General features: G+C 43.9%; 1 protein-coding gene across 1 annotated transcript in view; it reads left to right on the forward strand.

Moving 5' to 3' along the window:
* Positions 1–17,858, forward strand: part of COL4A4 (collagen type IV alpha 4 chain) — a 110,712-nt gene that overhangs the window by 17,869 nt on the left and 74,985 nt on the right. The window contains exons 4-5 of the mRNA XM_057503490.1: positions 2,963–3,040; positions 17,075–17,209. Coding sequence (XP_057359473.1) covers positions 2,963–3,040; positions 17,075–17,209 — 213 coding nt within the window. The remainder of the gene's footprint in view (positions 1–2,962; positions 3,041–17,074; positions 17,210–17,858) is intronic.

Below are 17,858 nucleotides of genomic sequence, written 5' to 3' on the forward strand. Positions count from 1 at the left end.
AGAGAGAAAGCATCAAGAAGCCCTTCGTTCTCGCCCTGCCAGTGACTCATCCCTTTTCCTGTACAAGACTTGGTTGTCTCCTGAGCAAAGTAAAAATGATGAGACTTGTCCAACTTAGTTCACACACATTTGAGCACATCACCTGAAATAAGGAGTGGAAACATTCTGAAGTACCTGTGTGTGGATTTTTTTTCTATTTCTCTTACCTGATTTTTCAAAATTTACTTTGTATTATTTCCTTCATTTTCTATTATAAAAGTCTGCAGAGTCTTATATTTCACTTATGTTCCATATGAGTGAATATAATTCCTGAACCAAAGATTGTCCTGATTGTCCTAGCATAGACCTTCCTACGAGCTTGTGGTATATGCAGAGTCTTAGAGGTCTCACAGCAAGTGGGTTTACTGTAGCTGGGATTTAAAGGTAGAGATACAAATTGATGCAATATCTATGGAAGGCAATTTGGCATTACCCATTAGGATTTTAAATGCATATGCCTGTTAATGCAGGAATTTCCCTTTTTGGGCCCTTCATACATATTTATACTGACTTGTGCATAAAGAAAAATGCACAGGAAGATGCGCTTCAGGGTAGAAGAGAGATCACTAAATGTCCCTCAATAAGGGCTGATAAGTTATAGCACTTCAGCAGATGGCTAACCATATGTATTAATTCAGAATTATTTTGAAGACATTGAATTAGGTGAAAACAGCAAGGTACAAAGAAATATACCATTTGGGTAAAAATAAAACAAGACCAAAAGCACCAGAAAAGTGTATGTCTGTGTATATGTGTATATTTTTCTTTGAAGAAAAATAACAGTGGTTTTTGAGAATGTCAGTGTATTCCCAGCATTATGGTTTACACTTTGAATATTGACTTGTCTGTGACATTTTCTTTATCTTTTTAAAATGGGTTTATATCATCTGTTTTTGAGGTGCAGCTTCTTCCTCTATAAACGACTTGCTCTTTTAAAACGATGTTTATTGGGATATGTTTAATGTGGAAGAACTTTGTGGAGACTGAAATCATCTCTTGCTTTTTCTTTTATTAGTACCAGACAAAGCTTATGTGACTATTCCTGTTTCTTTATTAGAATCTGCTGATGTATTTTCAACTGATTATTCCCTGAAATGTAATTTTGTTACAAACATTTCAGTGATGCTTAGCATAATTAGGCACACACACACACACACACACACACACGAACACACACACACTAAAATAACAAACTTGCCTTTATTATCAAGCCATCTAATCAACTGACCTTTTTTCTCTAGTTTTGATTTCTCTGAATGCATAGTAATGAATCCCGACCTTAATTGAACCTAAGTGTTCAGACTACTTACTTTAAGGGCTTCCTGCTGCCCCAACCTGGCCCTGAGCTTTGAATGTTTTTAACCTTATCAGGGTTTTGAACTTAATGTTTCTGCATTCATAGATAACAATGTTACTCAAAACTCTAGAGGCATGTATTTCTGAAACTTCAGATACATTTTTTAACTTAGTTCTTGACAAGTTTCAAGTTCTTATATACTTTGAATGACTAATACAAGCTTTACTTATAATGATGTCTTTTCAAATTAATGCTTAATCTAAAGATATTTTCTTTTGGATTGTGTCTCAGCATAGTATTCCAGAAAAGAAGAGGTCTGAATTGTGTAAAAAAAAAAAAGAAAAGTACATGTTCATATTCACATATTCATATACACATACATATTCATACACACATGTGTGCATATTCATATATACATATATGTTCATGTGTAGTCACACACATACTCATGTACATAAGTATATACGTATGTATATGCATCCTCCATCAAACCTATAAACATTAGTTCAACCATTTTATATTTCCCCATTGTACTTTGGTCTAAAGGTTTAAGCCTATGGCTTTGAGTTTACAAAGAGCCATTATGGAAATGTGCAGTTAATACATGAATGCTGTGGTGAGAACCGCACCAGGCCGATCGTGAACGAGACAGTCTGCCCCTGATGCCCTTCTGGCATTCCTCTCCCCACTCTCACCTCCGGGGCCTGCTTCTGCCTCGGCTTCCAGCCTGCGGCCCCAGGCTGTGAATGAAAGCTTGGCTGTTTCCATTTGCAGGGGCGCGGTGGTGGCTGTTATTAAGGCACCTCCTTATGGAAGCAGCTACTCCGGGATTATACTTTTGTGCTGAAGTGACTGATGGCTCTGGAAATAGATAATGAGGGTTTGGAGAACAAGGGGTGGATTCTTTCCAAAGGGCACCTGGGTGTGTGTTTGGAGGAAGCCTTGAAGTCAAGAAAGTACGTGAGCATGGAATTACTCTCTTAAGAGAGTGTTGAAGAAAATTTGGTTGAAATTGGGGAAAGGGCCCAAATTATTCAAGATCAGGAAATTTCCGGTTCAAAGACACATTTGTGTATTGGCATATAAGCAAATTGTAAGAAGAACAATTTTAATGGAAAGCCCAAGGGTGCGACTAGAGCATTGACCCAGGACAGACTCAGTGAGGATGGAGGTAAACCAGGAGGGTTCTGAAAAACAGCCAGACTTACAGTGTAGACACCACTGTGCACTTACCATTTTCCCAGCTATGTAGTTTACACTTGTAAGATTGTTCACAACTTAGTAAATGAAGTCTTGCCAGGAGAGAGAAATTGTAGAAGATTCTGGCTAAAAGCAAAGTAGCTTCAGAAGGGGGCTTTTTAAAAAAAATGCTTATCCTAGCTCACATAAACTTTTATTCTCACTCACATGATCACCCACCCTCTTTATTATCAAGCCACAGTGTAAGGTTTTCTGCCTTTTTATATATCAGTATCAGTCTTTTCCTTTCACAGATTCGAAGGTAAACGTATGCTGTGGGATTGTCGTGAGTTAGGCAAATCAAGAGTGCTTGCTATGGTGTATATGTCATGAATCAGCTGGTGATGATGAATTCCGGTATACTAAATCAGATGCTTCACTTTCCAGAGCGGAAAGAAGTTGACTGGTCCTTGTGGAGGAAGAGATTGCTCAGTCTGCCAGTGCTTTCCTGAAAAAGGGTCTCAGGTAAGTGAAGTAAAAATCAACATGGATAGTTGGAGGGGGAAATCTAATCTCCTCATCAAAGGACATAAAGTTTCAGTTATTCAAGATGAATAAGCTCTAGAGATCTGCCGTAACATTCTACCTGTACAATGTATAAGCATATAGTTCACTTAAAAATTTGTTGAGAGGGGGTAGATCTCATATTAAGTATTCTTGCCACAATAAAAGTTGTGAAAAATGCAGCACAGACACCATAATGTTTTTTGTGCCATTGTGAATACTCAACATTAAGTCCCGGATTCTTAGTGTGTTCTGGTAGTCAGCAGTGTTGAACACCTTTTACACTCAAAGTTCTGTGCATTCTGATAAGCAGTCCCAGTTATATGAGACTATGTATCAGGCTTAGAAGACTGGGAAGATAAAAATTCACTCATTGTTTTATACATGCTAGTCTTATGAATTGCCTTATGCCAAAGCGTCCTGGTGTCAAGTGGTTCACACAGGGTATCAGCATTTTAAAGACTCTGAGAAGCACTGCCTAAGTTTTTTTTTTTAAGCCTGTTGACTTTGTTTAAAATAGTGTTTCCAGACATTTGACTGTGAGTCTCTTTTTTTTGGACAACCCCTACTGAAATCTTGTGGAAAGTGTTCTTTAACCAGAGCAATTTCTGCATTTATTGAATGCTTCTTATGTGCCAGTCTCTGTTCTGTGTGCTCAGAAATGCTTTAGCCCACTGACACTTCACAAAAACCCTCCTCGTCTTCTTGTACCAACTTTGCAGTGCCGAAGACCAAAGCTCAGAGTGGTTTCATGTCTTGCTCAAGTCCACCCAGCACGGTGCTCTTGATGACGACCTAGATTCTCTCTCCTGCGGTGCATCTCTTGGTTGCTGTAGATGGGGCCTCTTGGACATTTGTGCCCCTCTCCCTTATATTCTAACAGCAGCAGTTGGCAGCCCACTGACTCCTTTCTGGAATATTAGATCAAAAATTCTTTTGATTTAAAATACTGCCACAATTTTATAAGAAAGGAGTATGTTTTAGAAACTTCGGACAATTTTTGAGTCAGAACAATAATTCTGTTTAAATGTGTCCAGATCAGTCCCAGTGACTGTGAATGATGCTCAGAAAGAATAGTTCAGGGAAGAGCAGTTTATAAGGGCCGGAAGAGTCACCTTCCTGGGAGAAGGGACCATATATTTCCCCCGCAGCTCTACTTTTTCTTCACATCGTAGGTGTGTATTACCTAAGGACTTTCTTTGTCAAGTTCTTTTCCTGTAAACAGCTACCTTATTGAGCTTAAGTTATGGCAAATTTCCTTTTGCTTAACTGCTTTGTTTCTTCAATATTTCATTAATTTTGGTGATCAGAATTTATCTTGAGCTTTCTCAAGCCACTTTCATCATACAATTTATAAACAAAAGCCCAAGCTTCCAATTATAAAATAAATAAATCCTGTGGAGAAATGTACAGCATGGTGACTACAGTTAGTAATGCTGTGCTCTGTGATTGAAAGATGCTAGGAGGGTAGATCTTGTAAGTTCCTATCACAAGAAAAAAAAAAGGGCAACTATGTGTGGTGATGAGTGTTAACCAGACTTAGGGTGATGGTGATTTTACAAATATGCATAGGTCAAGCCACTGTGCTGTACACCTGAAATTACTAGAGTGCTATATGTCAATTACATCCCAATAAAATTCTTAAAAAGCAAGGACACTAAAAACTAGCTATCTAAACAGTGCTTTAGCCTTTCCTAGGTGTATGTATGTACGCATTATTCAGGGAAAAAATAAAACATCTGGCTTTTGTGTGAGGTTACTTACATAAACATACCAAGATTGTATAAATGAAAAGGAGAAGACATGAGTGCCTCAAAATTTTTAAGACCCTTTGAGCTTGCGAACCAAGAAAAGGATCGACAGCTTTGTGGCAGGAAGGGAACAGCGTCTCAACAGAACAAAAAGGAACAGCTTCGATAAAGGCAGCTTGGTGTGGTCCTCCGGGGGGAGTGAGCCAGAGAGGGCATTGGGCCGTATGTCGAGACAGTTCTTGGTTGACACAACTGGGTGAGGAGTGGGCTGCTGGTGTCCACTGGGTCACAGGCCAGGATGGCCGCTCAGCACCCCGCAATGCTCAGGATGGTCCCACACCAAACACTGACCATCCCCCATGCCAAGAGTGCTGAGGCTTCTCGGTCTCTAACCCTGCAACAGCTCTGTGAGGCCAACGTGCCATTGTTCCCAGCTGTCTGTACAAGGAGCCTGAATTTCCAAGAGTTTCAATAATTTGCTAGGATTTGGAAGAGACAGGAACCACACCCAGTATCCGGCTTCCATCCCAGCATTTACCCGTTGACCACGAGGAGGTGATGACACGAAGGTTCAAACACGATGCTGTAGCCGTAACTTTGTGAACTTGGGTGGCCCCTGTATCCACTCGAGCCTTGGTCTCCTTGTGTTCACATCATCCATCCTTTCTCTGTCTCCTGGGGCTGTTCAACAACTGTGAGCAATTGCAGAGGACAGGGCACCCCGTTGCACCCACAGCACAGTCTTCAGAGCTGTAGGTCCCGGGGCCGCACAGGGACGGCTGCACTGTGCTGTGTGGGTCCCTGTCTCTGGGTGGTCGGGGACAGCTGTGCAAGAACACCGCTCAACAGTGGGTCCCGTGGAAGGGGCAGCAAGTCTCTGGAAATGTTTTCCAGCTGGGAATCTGGGAGTGTGGCAGGTGCACAGCTGGGATTTGGAAGGCAGGCCCTCCCTGGTCCTCAGCAGCAGCCGGCTCGCACACCATCTCTCGAACTCAGTGGCTGCTCAGGGTGGACTGTAAACATAGGAACGTATCGAATTCCAGAGGGTTGAGGATCTGTCTGAGGAGGCACAGCCCATTAGCCCCATAGCCAGGCATCCCTAAGAAGGAAGTTATTTCTTTTGTAGGGTTAATGCCCGAATGAGTAGTTTGCCTCCTAACCAACTCAAAACTGCTGTGTCTGGAGCAATTGCTGGGTGGTTGGGGACAGCTGCGTGGGCCTGATCAGTGGAATGACTGAGGTGAGGTTTTGACTGGAAACTGAAACTAGACTTTGCAGTGGAGCTGGGGTGGATCTCAGGCGGGGAACCAAGGCGAGCTCCTTCAGCGCTGATAGGATGCATTCCAGCCTCATCCTGCACCCTGGAGGCCCACGGCCAGCCTACGCTTGTTTGCCCCTCAGTAATCACTGTCACTACTCCTTGACTCCGCCCACCTGCAGGGCTTAAGCGGCTCACCCTCCCTGAGCATGATCAGAGTATTCCCACTCCCTCCCCTTTCCTGGAATGCCTTCCCTCTGCCTCTCTGCCTCGTCTTTCCTGCCCTCCCTAAGGAGCTCAGCGGAGATGCCACCATCACAGTGCCCCCTGCCCCTCCTGGCCAGTGCTGATGCTCCCCAGTGGGGACCGGCTTCCATTTCCCTGTGCTTTTCATGCTTTGGCCTGTAGCACTGTTTGGGTCTGAGTGCGATGTGCCTGACCCTCTTGATTAGATTGGGAGCACATGCTTCTTAAAGGTGGTCGTTCAGACACATGTAAAATGTTTATGCTGGCTCCTGGCTCACAGTGGATGCTCTAGAAATACAAGCTGCCTAGTTTTGTTTCTTGAGAACTGGTCAATTTCCTGTACTTTAAGATGATCATAGTCGATGTGATGTTAACACACATAAGTCAATACTCCAGCCTGGACAGGGTTTGGGAGTCTGAGCTGGTGGCCAGGTCAGCATGCAGCATGCATGTGGGGACACCTGCCATACCCAAGAGAAGCGGGGGACAGAATTAGCAGGGAGTCTCTCCTCCCAGTCTCCCCCCACCCCACACAGCATTTTAAACCTGTCAGTACATGAGTAATCTCACCTATTCAAATTCCCTTGTGAATTACAGGCAGGCAGGGCTGGAAATAAGTACTTTGAGCAGCAGAAACACATGATGGCTGCTGAGCTTGGACCTCCTAGGGATTCAGTAGCATCCTGGAAAGAGCTCTGGTCTGAGGGTAGGAGATTCGAGCTTACCCCTGTGGGTTCAGAAAAAAGGGTTTGTCCTAGAAGGTTGGTCCTGTCCGTCCCAGCCCTCACGCCTTTGGTTCTGTGATACGGGGCATGGCTTTTCACGTATGACTGCTATTTCATTGGTTCCCACGCTATTTTGTGACTATGCCCTAACATTTCCCCAAACCTCATTATAGTTCCTCTTTAAGGATGTGAATGAATGACATCAGGCAGAATTTTAAGTTATTCTTTATCAGTTTCAAGGGACAACTCTTCATGTTTTTGATGGCTGTCTCCCTACAGGGAATTATGTGTCTTTATAGATTAGGATGGGATTTCTTAGAAGTTCTGCCTTAGTAACTAGCATGCTAATAAAGATAACTTCTATCATTTTTTTCTAGAATAAAATATATCCATATTGTTTTTCATGCAAGAGAATTTGGCAGCTGTTAATTAACAGAACTTTATAATTTGGTGTTTTTATACAAGGAAGTCAAATGACTTTAAAACTCAAGAGCTGTCTTGTGATTATTATTATTGCTTTGAAAACTATGTAAAAATCACACATAGCAAATCAGTCTTTCCTTTAGGAACCTTAAATCACTAGAAAATGTACAAGTATTTTTCTTGCAATCTCATTCCCTTGTCCCTTACCACTCCTAAGAGTCTTACATTCCATGATAAAGTGGAATTTACTTGGGACATTTTACTTAGCGTTTTTTACATCATTAAATTATTAGCACACAAAGTTCTAGAGCTCTCTCACACAGCTGAGTTTTGGTATACTCAGTAACTGTAGACTGATCAATGGTTCAGAGCAATTATTTTTATGTCCCAAAGTTCATATAAATCAGTTACATTATATGTTTGTGGAGGAACATTCCACTTATTACTGAGGAGTTGGTGAATTTGGTCTGTCACCAGCCCCTTCGTTTTTTGGTTCTGCTTTCTTTTTCTTGCGTTGTATTTCTCGGCCAAGAATTGACTCCCTAGCTCCTGTCTCTGTTGGAGAATTCTCTGACAGGTGAGCCCTGCCTGATGTAACAGCCTCAGGTGCAATCGGGGGCAGCAGGTGACCTGAGAGAGGGGATGAGACCTTGGCCTTGGGGACAGTGGGGGGTTGGACAGTGTATTTTTCATGTAAGGCATCAGGTTTCAGAATTTTAAAACAACAAATGACAAACATTTCCTGGTAGATTCAGCCCACCAGCGGCCAGTTTACAACTTTGGCTTAGCTTGTTGAAGTGTTCCCCCTGCCAGGATTTTTGAAGAAAGAAAAACTTGCAGATGTTAAAAGAATCAGTCTTCAGGTGTCGTGTTTCTTAGGTAGGCGTTTGAGAAAGTGTTTCTGAACAAGGTGTGGGAGGCTTAGAGGCAGAGGGAGGATGCACACCTATCATTTTAAACTTTGTGTCCTATTAATAATCATAGTGGTGGAAGTGTCAATAGGAGCTGATATCTGGATACAAGAATAACTCAAACTAAGATGCTTTCCGTGTGCTGACAAATCTCTCTTTTTAAATCTAGCGTTTGTGCTTGAGAAAGAAGGCAAGAAAACAAACTTACATTTGCTGCTATGTGTAGAACACAGTATTTTCTAAACAGGCCATGGGTATAAAACCTTACCTGGGACTCCGAGCTGCATTTGGGTCTGAAGATAGCTTTTGGCGTTTCTGCACTGGTCAGTCACCTCATTAAATTGCCAGTGATTTACAGCAGAGCCTGTGGCCTCCTCACGTGCAGTTCAATTCCATAGCAACACCGACTGCTGAGCTCTGCGACCCAGTGTGAACTGAAGCCAGAAGGACGCAGAGCTCAGCAGATGTGGGACTATGCTGACCTTGAGCGGATCAAGGTCATTATCAATGTGGAGGCAGCTTTGTTGGTGAAAAATAAGAGCTAGAAATACAGGTGCATCCCGAAGGAGGATGTATTCCATATAGGAAAATGGGAACCATATTTGTGACACTAAGCACGCCTCTCTGGAGTAAGGGTGCCATCTAACTGAAATAGGTAAAATTTACAAAGGTTTTAGGAAAGAAAAGTATATTTCTTCTTTCAAATACCATTTTCAATAAGTCACCAATAAATCCACAGGGAAACAGTTATATCTCTGAAGTGCTAATGTCTTCACTCTTCTGGCATACAGTCTGCAGTCCCTTCAGCAAATAAGTATTCATTCACTCAGCAAAGAGGAATGAGTATTCTCCATGTGCCAGGCATCAGATGAGGCCATGCGGCCTCGCTGATAGAGAACAAAAAGTCTCCGTTGCTTAGAGTCCCCTGGAGAGACAGCAATGCACCTTCCAGCCATTATTTCTGGGTGCCTGAGTAATGCCCAGGCATTATTCTAGGCGCTCGGTGTGCATCGGGGAAAAGGACAGATGGAGATCCTTGCTCTCTCCCTGATGGATGATTTGGTGCCCTAACTCGGTTTTGCACAGGAGCCTGTGTGTGGGGTGGGGTGCAGGGTGGAGGGAGTGTGGACGACACTTCAGGGGGTACCTGGTAGAATCCGAGGTCACCCAGCGGCAGAGTGCAGGAAGCATGCTGTGTTGGTGCCCGGAGCTGCTGTAACAAAGCACCATATATTCGGTGGCTTAAAACAACAGGAATTAATTTTCTCCAAGTTCTAGAAGCCAGAAGTCCACCACACCCCCTGCAGAGGCAAAGGAGAGAACCAGTTCCCTGCCTCTTCCAGCTGCTGGTAGCTGCTGCCTTTCCTTGGCTTGTGGCCACATCTCTGCCATCTGCCTCCATCTCACGCCACCTTCTCCTCGGGGTGTTTGTTGTCAAATGTTCCTCAGGGTCCCTTTGTAAAGGACACATGTAATGGCATTTAGCATCCACCTGGATAACCCAGGAAAGCACCTCCTCTTAAGAGCCTTAACTTTATGTTCTAAGAGGATCCTTCTGGCTGCTGTTTGAGAGTACCAAGGGGAGGGCAGTATTAGGGAAGCCCTGTTAGGAGGCTGCCGTAGTTTCCCGGGTGGGAGGTCATGGCGCCTTAGCAGGGGGCAGTGTGTGTGTGGGGCAGTGGAGGGGTGTAGGGAACACTTGGGAGGCAGAACCGATAGAACGGGGTGGCAACTCCGCATAGGACCGTGGAGGTAGGTGGTTAGAGGTGCACGGGACCCCCGGGTGAGGGATGAGCAGCTGAGCAGTGGTGTGCGGCCCAGCAGAGAGGCACGTCTGGGGAAGATCATGAGTCCACAAGTCCTGTTTGGATCTTAAGAGCTTGCAGTCAGTGGGATATACGGGAGATATGCCCTAGTGGGGTTCACTAGGGGGAGAAGTGGTAGGACTCTTCAGTGTTGGGTGTGACTGACCCCGTGCAAATGGACAAGGCTCCCCAAGAGAAGATGAGGCATGAGCAGAGGCCAGCACAGCTCTGTGGAGCTGCAGAGGGGACCCCCGACCTTGAAAGGGAATCGGCACAGAAGACCCAGGTGGGAGAGAAGCTGGAGAGGGCCGGGCCGGGAGGCAGGAGGGAGGCGGAGTCGGCTGAGTGTCCTCCTCAGGCAGCCCGCCAGGGGCTCGACCCCCGGCTGGTTCAGTCCCCAGGTAGGTGCGCGGCGTTTGTCTGACAGTAGGCCGGTTTTGAAAATGGGAAAGCCTGGTTCTTCAGTGACCTGGGTCAAGGCGGGACCTTCTTGTCCAGCAGCGCAGCTCCGTCTACCGGTTCTCAGGGCGGGTTCCCTCCGCTGCAGCTGCTGCCTGTTGAGAACACAGCTGAAAATCCTGAGTCAGCATGAGTCCCGACCAAAGCGACCGGCTTATGCCCTCCTTAGCAAAGGACTGTGAACTTGAAGCCCAAGAAAATACTCGGCCAGTGTCCTTGGACTGTCTACTTTTTGAGTAACACCTTGTTATTTATTTTTATAACCCTTTCTGATTTCCAACAGTTTTTCCCTCTATAATAAGGGAGGACCCTGGAGGCAGAAGTTACAGGATTTACTCAGCACACAGGCCTGTTCAAGGATTTGAATGATGTTGTAGCGTCACCTAGTGGTTAATCAGTGAAGTACAATCAAGCATTAAAAAAGCTGGAGGGGTGTTGGCGGACTGCTGCATTGTTGATTTTAATTACAAAAGTCTTAATTGATTCAGCATTCCATGCGTATTTGTTTACAATTTATACGTGCAAGGCAGTGGCCAAGGTACTTGGATGGTAATAAAAACAATTCCTTATCTCAAAAGCTGACTAGAAGTCATCACCCCAAGCAGATTTTAAAGAGGCATGTGTGAAAGCAATAATGAAAAATAGGGGATGTGTCTGTTTAGGCGTTAATTGTTTTTGGGTGGACATGGGGTTCTATAGGAGGGTGAGATTGATAAGGACTCGGGTAAAACGGGAAGCAGCAACTTTTATGTAGAGGAACTGGGTTCGAACCTTTGCTTCCCCAGGTGAGCGCCGAGTAGCCTCAGGTCATTTGCTTGTGTCTCTGAGCCTCCGCCTCTTCCTGTGGCAATGAAAAAATAGGTCAAGGATGACTTTCTGCTTTATGGGAGCAGAGATTCCACAAGAGGACTGGACTGTATGGTGTCGTGTCGGGGGCTAGAATGAAAGGCGCATGATTAGGAATTAAATTCCTTAATTTTTTTTAAAGGTGCAAAATTCCTAGATTAATTAATGATTCTCTAGTTACAGAAATGTCTTTTACAGGCTTGTTATTTATGCCTGTTCACCCTGAAGTTAATTATACGATAGCCCTATATTGATAAGCTCAAATGCTCACTTGTAAACATAGTTTCTTTTTAATCATCCCTTCTTTTATGTGCAATAATGTTATTGAACATTGTATTATTCTCTATATTACTGTAGATAAATTATTTACTCAGATTGGGTGAACTAACAATGACTTTTTCAAAGACTGGTATTTGGGAAATTTTGGAAAGCGTTCTGCAGGTTTATTGCTGTTATATATGCCCTAGCGTGTTTCTTAAAAAAATTTATCCTATGATAAAACACCTATTAATATGAAAAAACGGCGCTAAATATAAAACGCACCACAAAGTCTTCCCCAGTGGCCATAAAAAAGTAGACATGTCGTGTTTTAATGTTGGCTCTTCCACCCGCAAAGGAGGGCTTGTGTTCGCCCTTTAATAAGGTTGAAATGAAGGCAGAGCTGCGCCTGTGTTATACGCCAACAACCAAAAGACGCCAACATTGCTGGGTTTGGGGCCACTGCTCAGGTGTGGGTTGTGCTCTGCTCACCTGCATATGGAATCATCGCAGGTTGGACTAACCACTGTCAACCAGTGTTCTGGAAACGGCAGTTCAGAGCCAAGAGAAAGCAGCCTCCTTTCCTTATTTACACATGCCTTCCCTGGCGGTGGGGATGGGTGAGGGTCTGACTGTATTGTTTATTATTTATTGTCTCCGTCTTTCTTACCTCCCTGACTTTGGGCACCTGGGCTCTGCCCTCCAGGGGCTCGTGGGGGTGTGGGTGGAGTCCGGGAGTGAGGCGGTGATCACTGTAGCAGGTGAGAAGTGTGTACAGGAGCCACTTGGAGAGACACCTGCTTCTGAAGGGCTGGTGGGGAGCGCCGGAGCTGGGCAGTCTTTCCCTGACAGCCGGAGAGATGACTTGTTCAGAAACCGCAAGGAAGTCAGTTTGACAGATTAGGGGCTGGGGATGAGGAAGGGGAGGAAAATGAAGTAAATAGTGCAAATAACCATTCCTTGTTTTATTTCATTTTCAAAATGTTTTAGATGGCATTTTCTCAAATCAGGACCCATTTCCATACCGAATGGAATTTTAGCATTCTTATCTCTGTGTTAAACATTTCCACTCCTTTATTTTTTTATCTCCAGAGTTCCATTAGCTCACTGACGTTGCGTGTCTAAAATGAAATACATTAGAAATTTCTAGCCACTTAATTGGCTGTCTCTTTCTCAGTTACCCTTTCGTGTTCAAATGTGCATTTTGTTGTTTCTAAATAATATATTTTTTGTAAAGTACAGAATTCACAAAAGATAACCTACGATTTTTTTTGTATAAATTGTATGTAAGACAAGATAATTCCCAAATTAAATTCTATTTCCACAGCCTTATAGTTAGGAAAAATGTGAGCTTACTTGGTAATATTAAGTAAGGAAAAAAAGCCCGCTGAAGTCATTATTTACTCTTACTTTTAGGTCGTTGTTTACAATTTGTGCAATATCTGGAGTAAATTGATAGGCCCTCAAAATGCCTCCAAATGTTTTGTGCCCACATAATTTTATTTTATATTTTATTGTCTTTTCTGTAATGCATATTTATACACTTCAGCTTCCTTGAAAATTCTGAGCTTTTAGTATTTTTATGACTACTAAATAAATAGTAGTCATGATGACAAAAAAGGATGAAGAGAAGGGAAAGTACAGAGCATGATTTTGATTTGTGAAATTTAGGCAGATGATGCATGTTGTTAGTAATTTTTGTTGAGTCAAAGACTTAATGGTAAAAGAGAAATGATGATTCACTTTGTTATAAAAGTCACATTTGCTGATGGGAAAATGGTCACAAAACAGAGCATAATGTGACCTAGGCTTCCATGTTCACTCCTGAGACATGACAACATGCTCTTTCTTACATATCCTTCCAGAAACACTCCTTTATAAACATATATTAAGAGAAAGTGGGTAGCATATAGCTTGGTTTTTTTTTTACCATTTAACATGAACTATTTATGAAAATAATAATGTATAACAACCACAGCTAACCATATTGTGCTAGGCACTATGCTAAATGTTTTAAATACACTATTCTTTTTATGTGCACTCGCCATTGACAGATAAGGAAGCTGAGGAGCAGAGAGGTTAAGAAACATGCCCAAGGTCACACAGCTGGTAAGTGTGAGCCTGGGCTTCAAACACAGGGGGCTGACTGCAGAGCTGGGGCATCCAGTCACGATTTCTTCCTCATGAACATCACGAGGATGCACTGTGCCAGCTCAGAGAGACCTCTTTGCTCTCTTTAATGTCCAGGTCCTATGCATGGGCCTCAAGCCTACTACTTCAGCGCTTGTGCTCTGGGGGGTCTCCAGAGGCCAGTATCCGCATCTATTTGAGGGCTTTTTCAAAGCCCGAAGCCCACAGGGCAGCAGGCACTCCCACCCACCACCACTGAATGGCCCTCCACCAAGGAGGTGAATCCCTAGCTCCCTCCCCCGGGGGGTGACACACCTGAATTCCACCTCTACTCCCTAGAAGCCCTCTCTGGGTCAAGCTCCAGTTACTCCTGGTAACTGGCTTGATCGCACACCCTTCTCGGGGGCACATCCCTGCCTCCTTACCCCACCTCCTCTGACTGCCGACAAACCACTTGCATTGACGTTGGCCTACACTTTGCTTCTGGGACACCCAGACTAAGGCAGGCTGTGTGCTGTTCCACTGTACGAAGGTGCCATGATCTGTTCAATGAAGTCTCATCGGGGCAGATCTTTCCGAGCTTGCCCCTTTTGCTTGCTCCACCGTCGCTCTGGGAGGGGCTTTTGGGTTATATTTAATTCTCACCAGAATGGTCACGGCTTGGAGAAGTGTGATTTAGTGTGTTAGAGAGCGTATGATGTATTTTGGGTGAAGTTTGGGTCAAATTCTCCTCCATGTTGGAGCCGGCTGGTCTGGAGGGTCTGTTATCTACATTCTCATTCCCCACATCGCTCAGACAGCTTACATGGAATGTGTAGAATGTAAGCAGCCAGCTGAAGGTAAACAGCAGCCGGTTAAGTCCCCACCCTCCATCCCTGTACCTGGCTGGCTACCTACCCCAACAAGATCTCCTTGTATCAGTGAAAGCCTTGTTATAAACTTCACATTATAAAGCTTCTCTTTGCCAAAGGTAAAAGTATCATCTTAAGATTGCAAAGTGAGTTACTTAAAAAAACATACGATTCTAAGATACTCTCTGCCCATATCAAATTATAAACAGAGATTGAATGCTGGGGCCAGAAGCATCGAGAAACCCTGATTGTAGATTTTAAGGTCATTCAAGTGGGCTCATTGCTCCCATACATTGATTAGTTTATAAACAGTAAATGTGTTTGAATATATTAAATCAATTTACATGTCATAAAGATTGCCTTTGTAGAACTGCTTTTTTTAAAATTCAAAAACCACTTTCTTAACCGTAAGAGCCCAGGTAGAGTGTGTCTGACGCAGATGGGTGGTCTAGCTGGACCACCAAGCCTGTGAGAATAGCCACCACCAGTCCATCCATCCCTTACTCATGCAAAAGGAATTTTCTATGCTGAAGGCTGTGGTAGATGGTAGATGGTAGATGGAAAATGTAACTGGGAAGCAGGTATCTCTGCCCTCGTAGTGCTAATATCTAATTGGAGAGGCAAACAATAAACTGATGAGCAAATAATTAAAAAATATGAAATGCTAAGGTGCTAAGGTGAAATAGGTGGGATGTCCTGAGTGAGACTAACAGGGGTGGGAGTGGATTGCAGAACCTACTTCACTGGGGCAGGGATCAGGGGAAGCCCTAAAGAGGGTGCTCTAGGGGAGATGCAGGTAAGGTGAAGATCTAGAGAAAGAGCAGCCCGGAGGGAAAACCTGTGCCACAGTCCTACAACCCTAGGACCGGGAGAGCTGCGTGGCTGGGGAGTAGCAAGTGTGGGGCAGACACAACACACGGTGCAAGGGACTCTGGGGCCCCAGCCTGGGAGGCCTGGAAGGTAAGGAGCAGAAGGTTTATTCTGCATGCAGAGGGAAGACAAGGAAGGGTTTTAAAAAGTAGGTCAGTGCCATGATTTGGTTATGTGCTAATGTCACTTGGGTTGCTCTGCAGGAAGAGGCTTGGGGGAGGGTGGGAGGAAGCGGGAGAGTGATTTAGGGGCGGGGAGCAGTAGTCTCGCTGCTGCTGGCCTGCAGCAGGGTAGCAGCAATGAAGACAGTGAGGAGGGTCAGCTTCGGATCTATTTTGGAAGTGAAATGCTGGGAACTGATCATGGAGTAAATGGAGGTATGGCAGGAAGACCATCAAGGATGACTCCCAGGATTCTGGCTGGATTAAATGGGAGATAGGGAAGGTCGATGGAACATCAGATTTTGGGGGAAACCTGATTTCTGTTTTGGATTTTTTTTTGTAAGTTGGAGGTGCAATTGTATCGATGTCAAGGAGGCAGCTGGATGTGATTCTTAAGTTAAAGAAGTCTGTGCACAGATCTATTAAATGTGGGTATTAGAATCTGTGGCATTTAACATTTCAGTCCTGGAGGGAAGCAGGGAGAGTGGAGAGAGCGATGGGGGCCTGGGACAGAGAAGGGAGCAATGTTGTGGGGACCAAGGGGGCTTGCGGCTCAGGGCCTCATCTTCCTTACTCCACAACAGAAAGAGCTGTAAGACTCACAGCCGCTTATAATGGGCAATAACTGAGCGTGACTTTGGAACTGCAATGGCACACAGGCAAAGGCGAACAGGGAGCTGTGCATCTTTGTGCCGGAACTGTTCTCACTGTAGATTCAGGGGGAGAACTGAGCTCATGAAACTTCTCCTAAAATAGGAGGTGACCTTTTCATTCATAGAAAGTTGGGTTGTATAAATGTAATGTGTCTGGAAGAGTATACTTTCAAGTTACAAACACAAAAGCAACTAAAAATGAGTGTTTCTCCCTAAAAGGCCAATCATTAGCTATTTTAAGTATTAGAGAAAGAATTGGCAGTTTTTCCTCACTCTTAATTTGTGTCACTAGCGTAATGGTAATAAGCCTTGATTTTTTTTTAAGTTCCTTGCTTCATTAAATAGCTCAAGATTTATAAATGTCATTGACAGAATGGAAATAGTAAGAGGACTATAAGAACCAGTTTATGTATGTGTGTGTATATGCATGCGGTAGTTCATATGTATCCTACAGCTTAAATTCATTGAAAGAGGCCATGTTGCTGTTTGTTATTTTTATAATTAATTGACCAGTCATGCTTCTGTTACCTGAATTTGCTCAAACTCTGATTTTCCAGTCTTCTGCAAACCCGAGTGACCATGTGTCTGAGTTGGGAGACACTGGGAATCACCCTCCATCTGCTGTGCCTTTTAAATGTTCCCTCTTAGGGTCAGCCAGGACCACCAGGGCCACAGGGTCCCATTGGACCCCTGGGGCTGCCAGGCCCCATTGGAATTCCAGGAGAGAAAGGGATGAGAGGTGCCAGTGGCCCACCTGGAGCAGCGGGGGACAAGGGGGACAAGGTAAGCTGCTTCTTCAGTGAGAGATTCGTATGCACCAGCCTCCGGCACTACTGTGCAGTTTTGGTTTCCTTGTTTGGTTTTTGTGATCACCTGCTGGGGGACACGCCACAGGGACTGTGCCAGTTTGTGTTATAGCCACAAGTAGTACCTACCTGCACCTTACAACCAATTAAGTCTAAACTCCTTTTCCATCATCAGCCCTCATTCCCTAACCCCTTTCCAGAGAAGCATGCCTTTTGGGACCTTTTCTGTGTGCTTAAATACATGAGTGTGCTCGTGGATTCCTTCATGGCTTTTTAAAAATGCAAATCATATTATATGCATCATGTTGAATCTTTGTGTTTCACTCAACCACACAGCTGAGAGATCATTTCATAACAGCTTATGTAGATGAATGTTTTCCTTTGAATATATTGCATATATGCCATATTATGAATAAAAGTATTTAGTTTATTCCCTGTAGATGCAAATTTGAGATCCTATCCCTATTTTGTATAGCGCAAGTGTGCAAAAACAATCCTGTGAATTAATAGTATTTATAGCTAAGAGTTTATATCTCTAAGGTAGATAGATTCTGAGATTTGCATTTTTTACCTTATAGGGTGTTAAACATTTTCTTTGAATTGATACTGCTGAATTGGCTTCCTAA

The sequence above is a fragment of the Manis pentadactyla genome, chromosome 6 (genome assembly GCF_030020395.1).
Source record: "Manis pentadactyla isolate mManPen7 chromosome 6, mManPen7.hap1, whole genome shotgun sequence".
Taxonomy (NCBI): Eukaryota; Metazoa; Chordata; class Mammalia; order Pholidota; family Manidae; genus Manis; species Manis pentadactyla.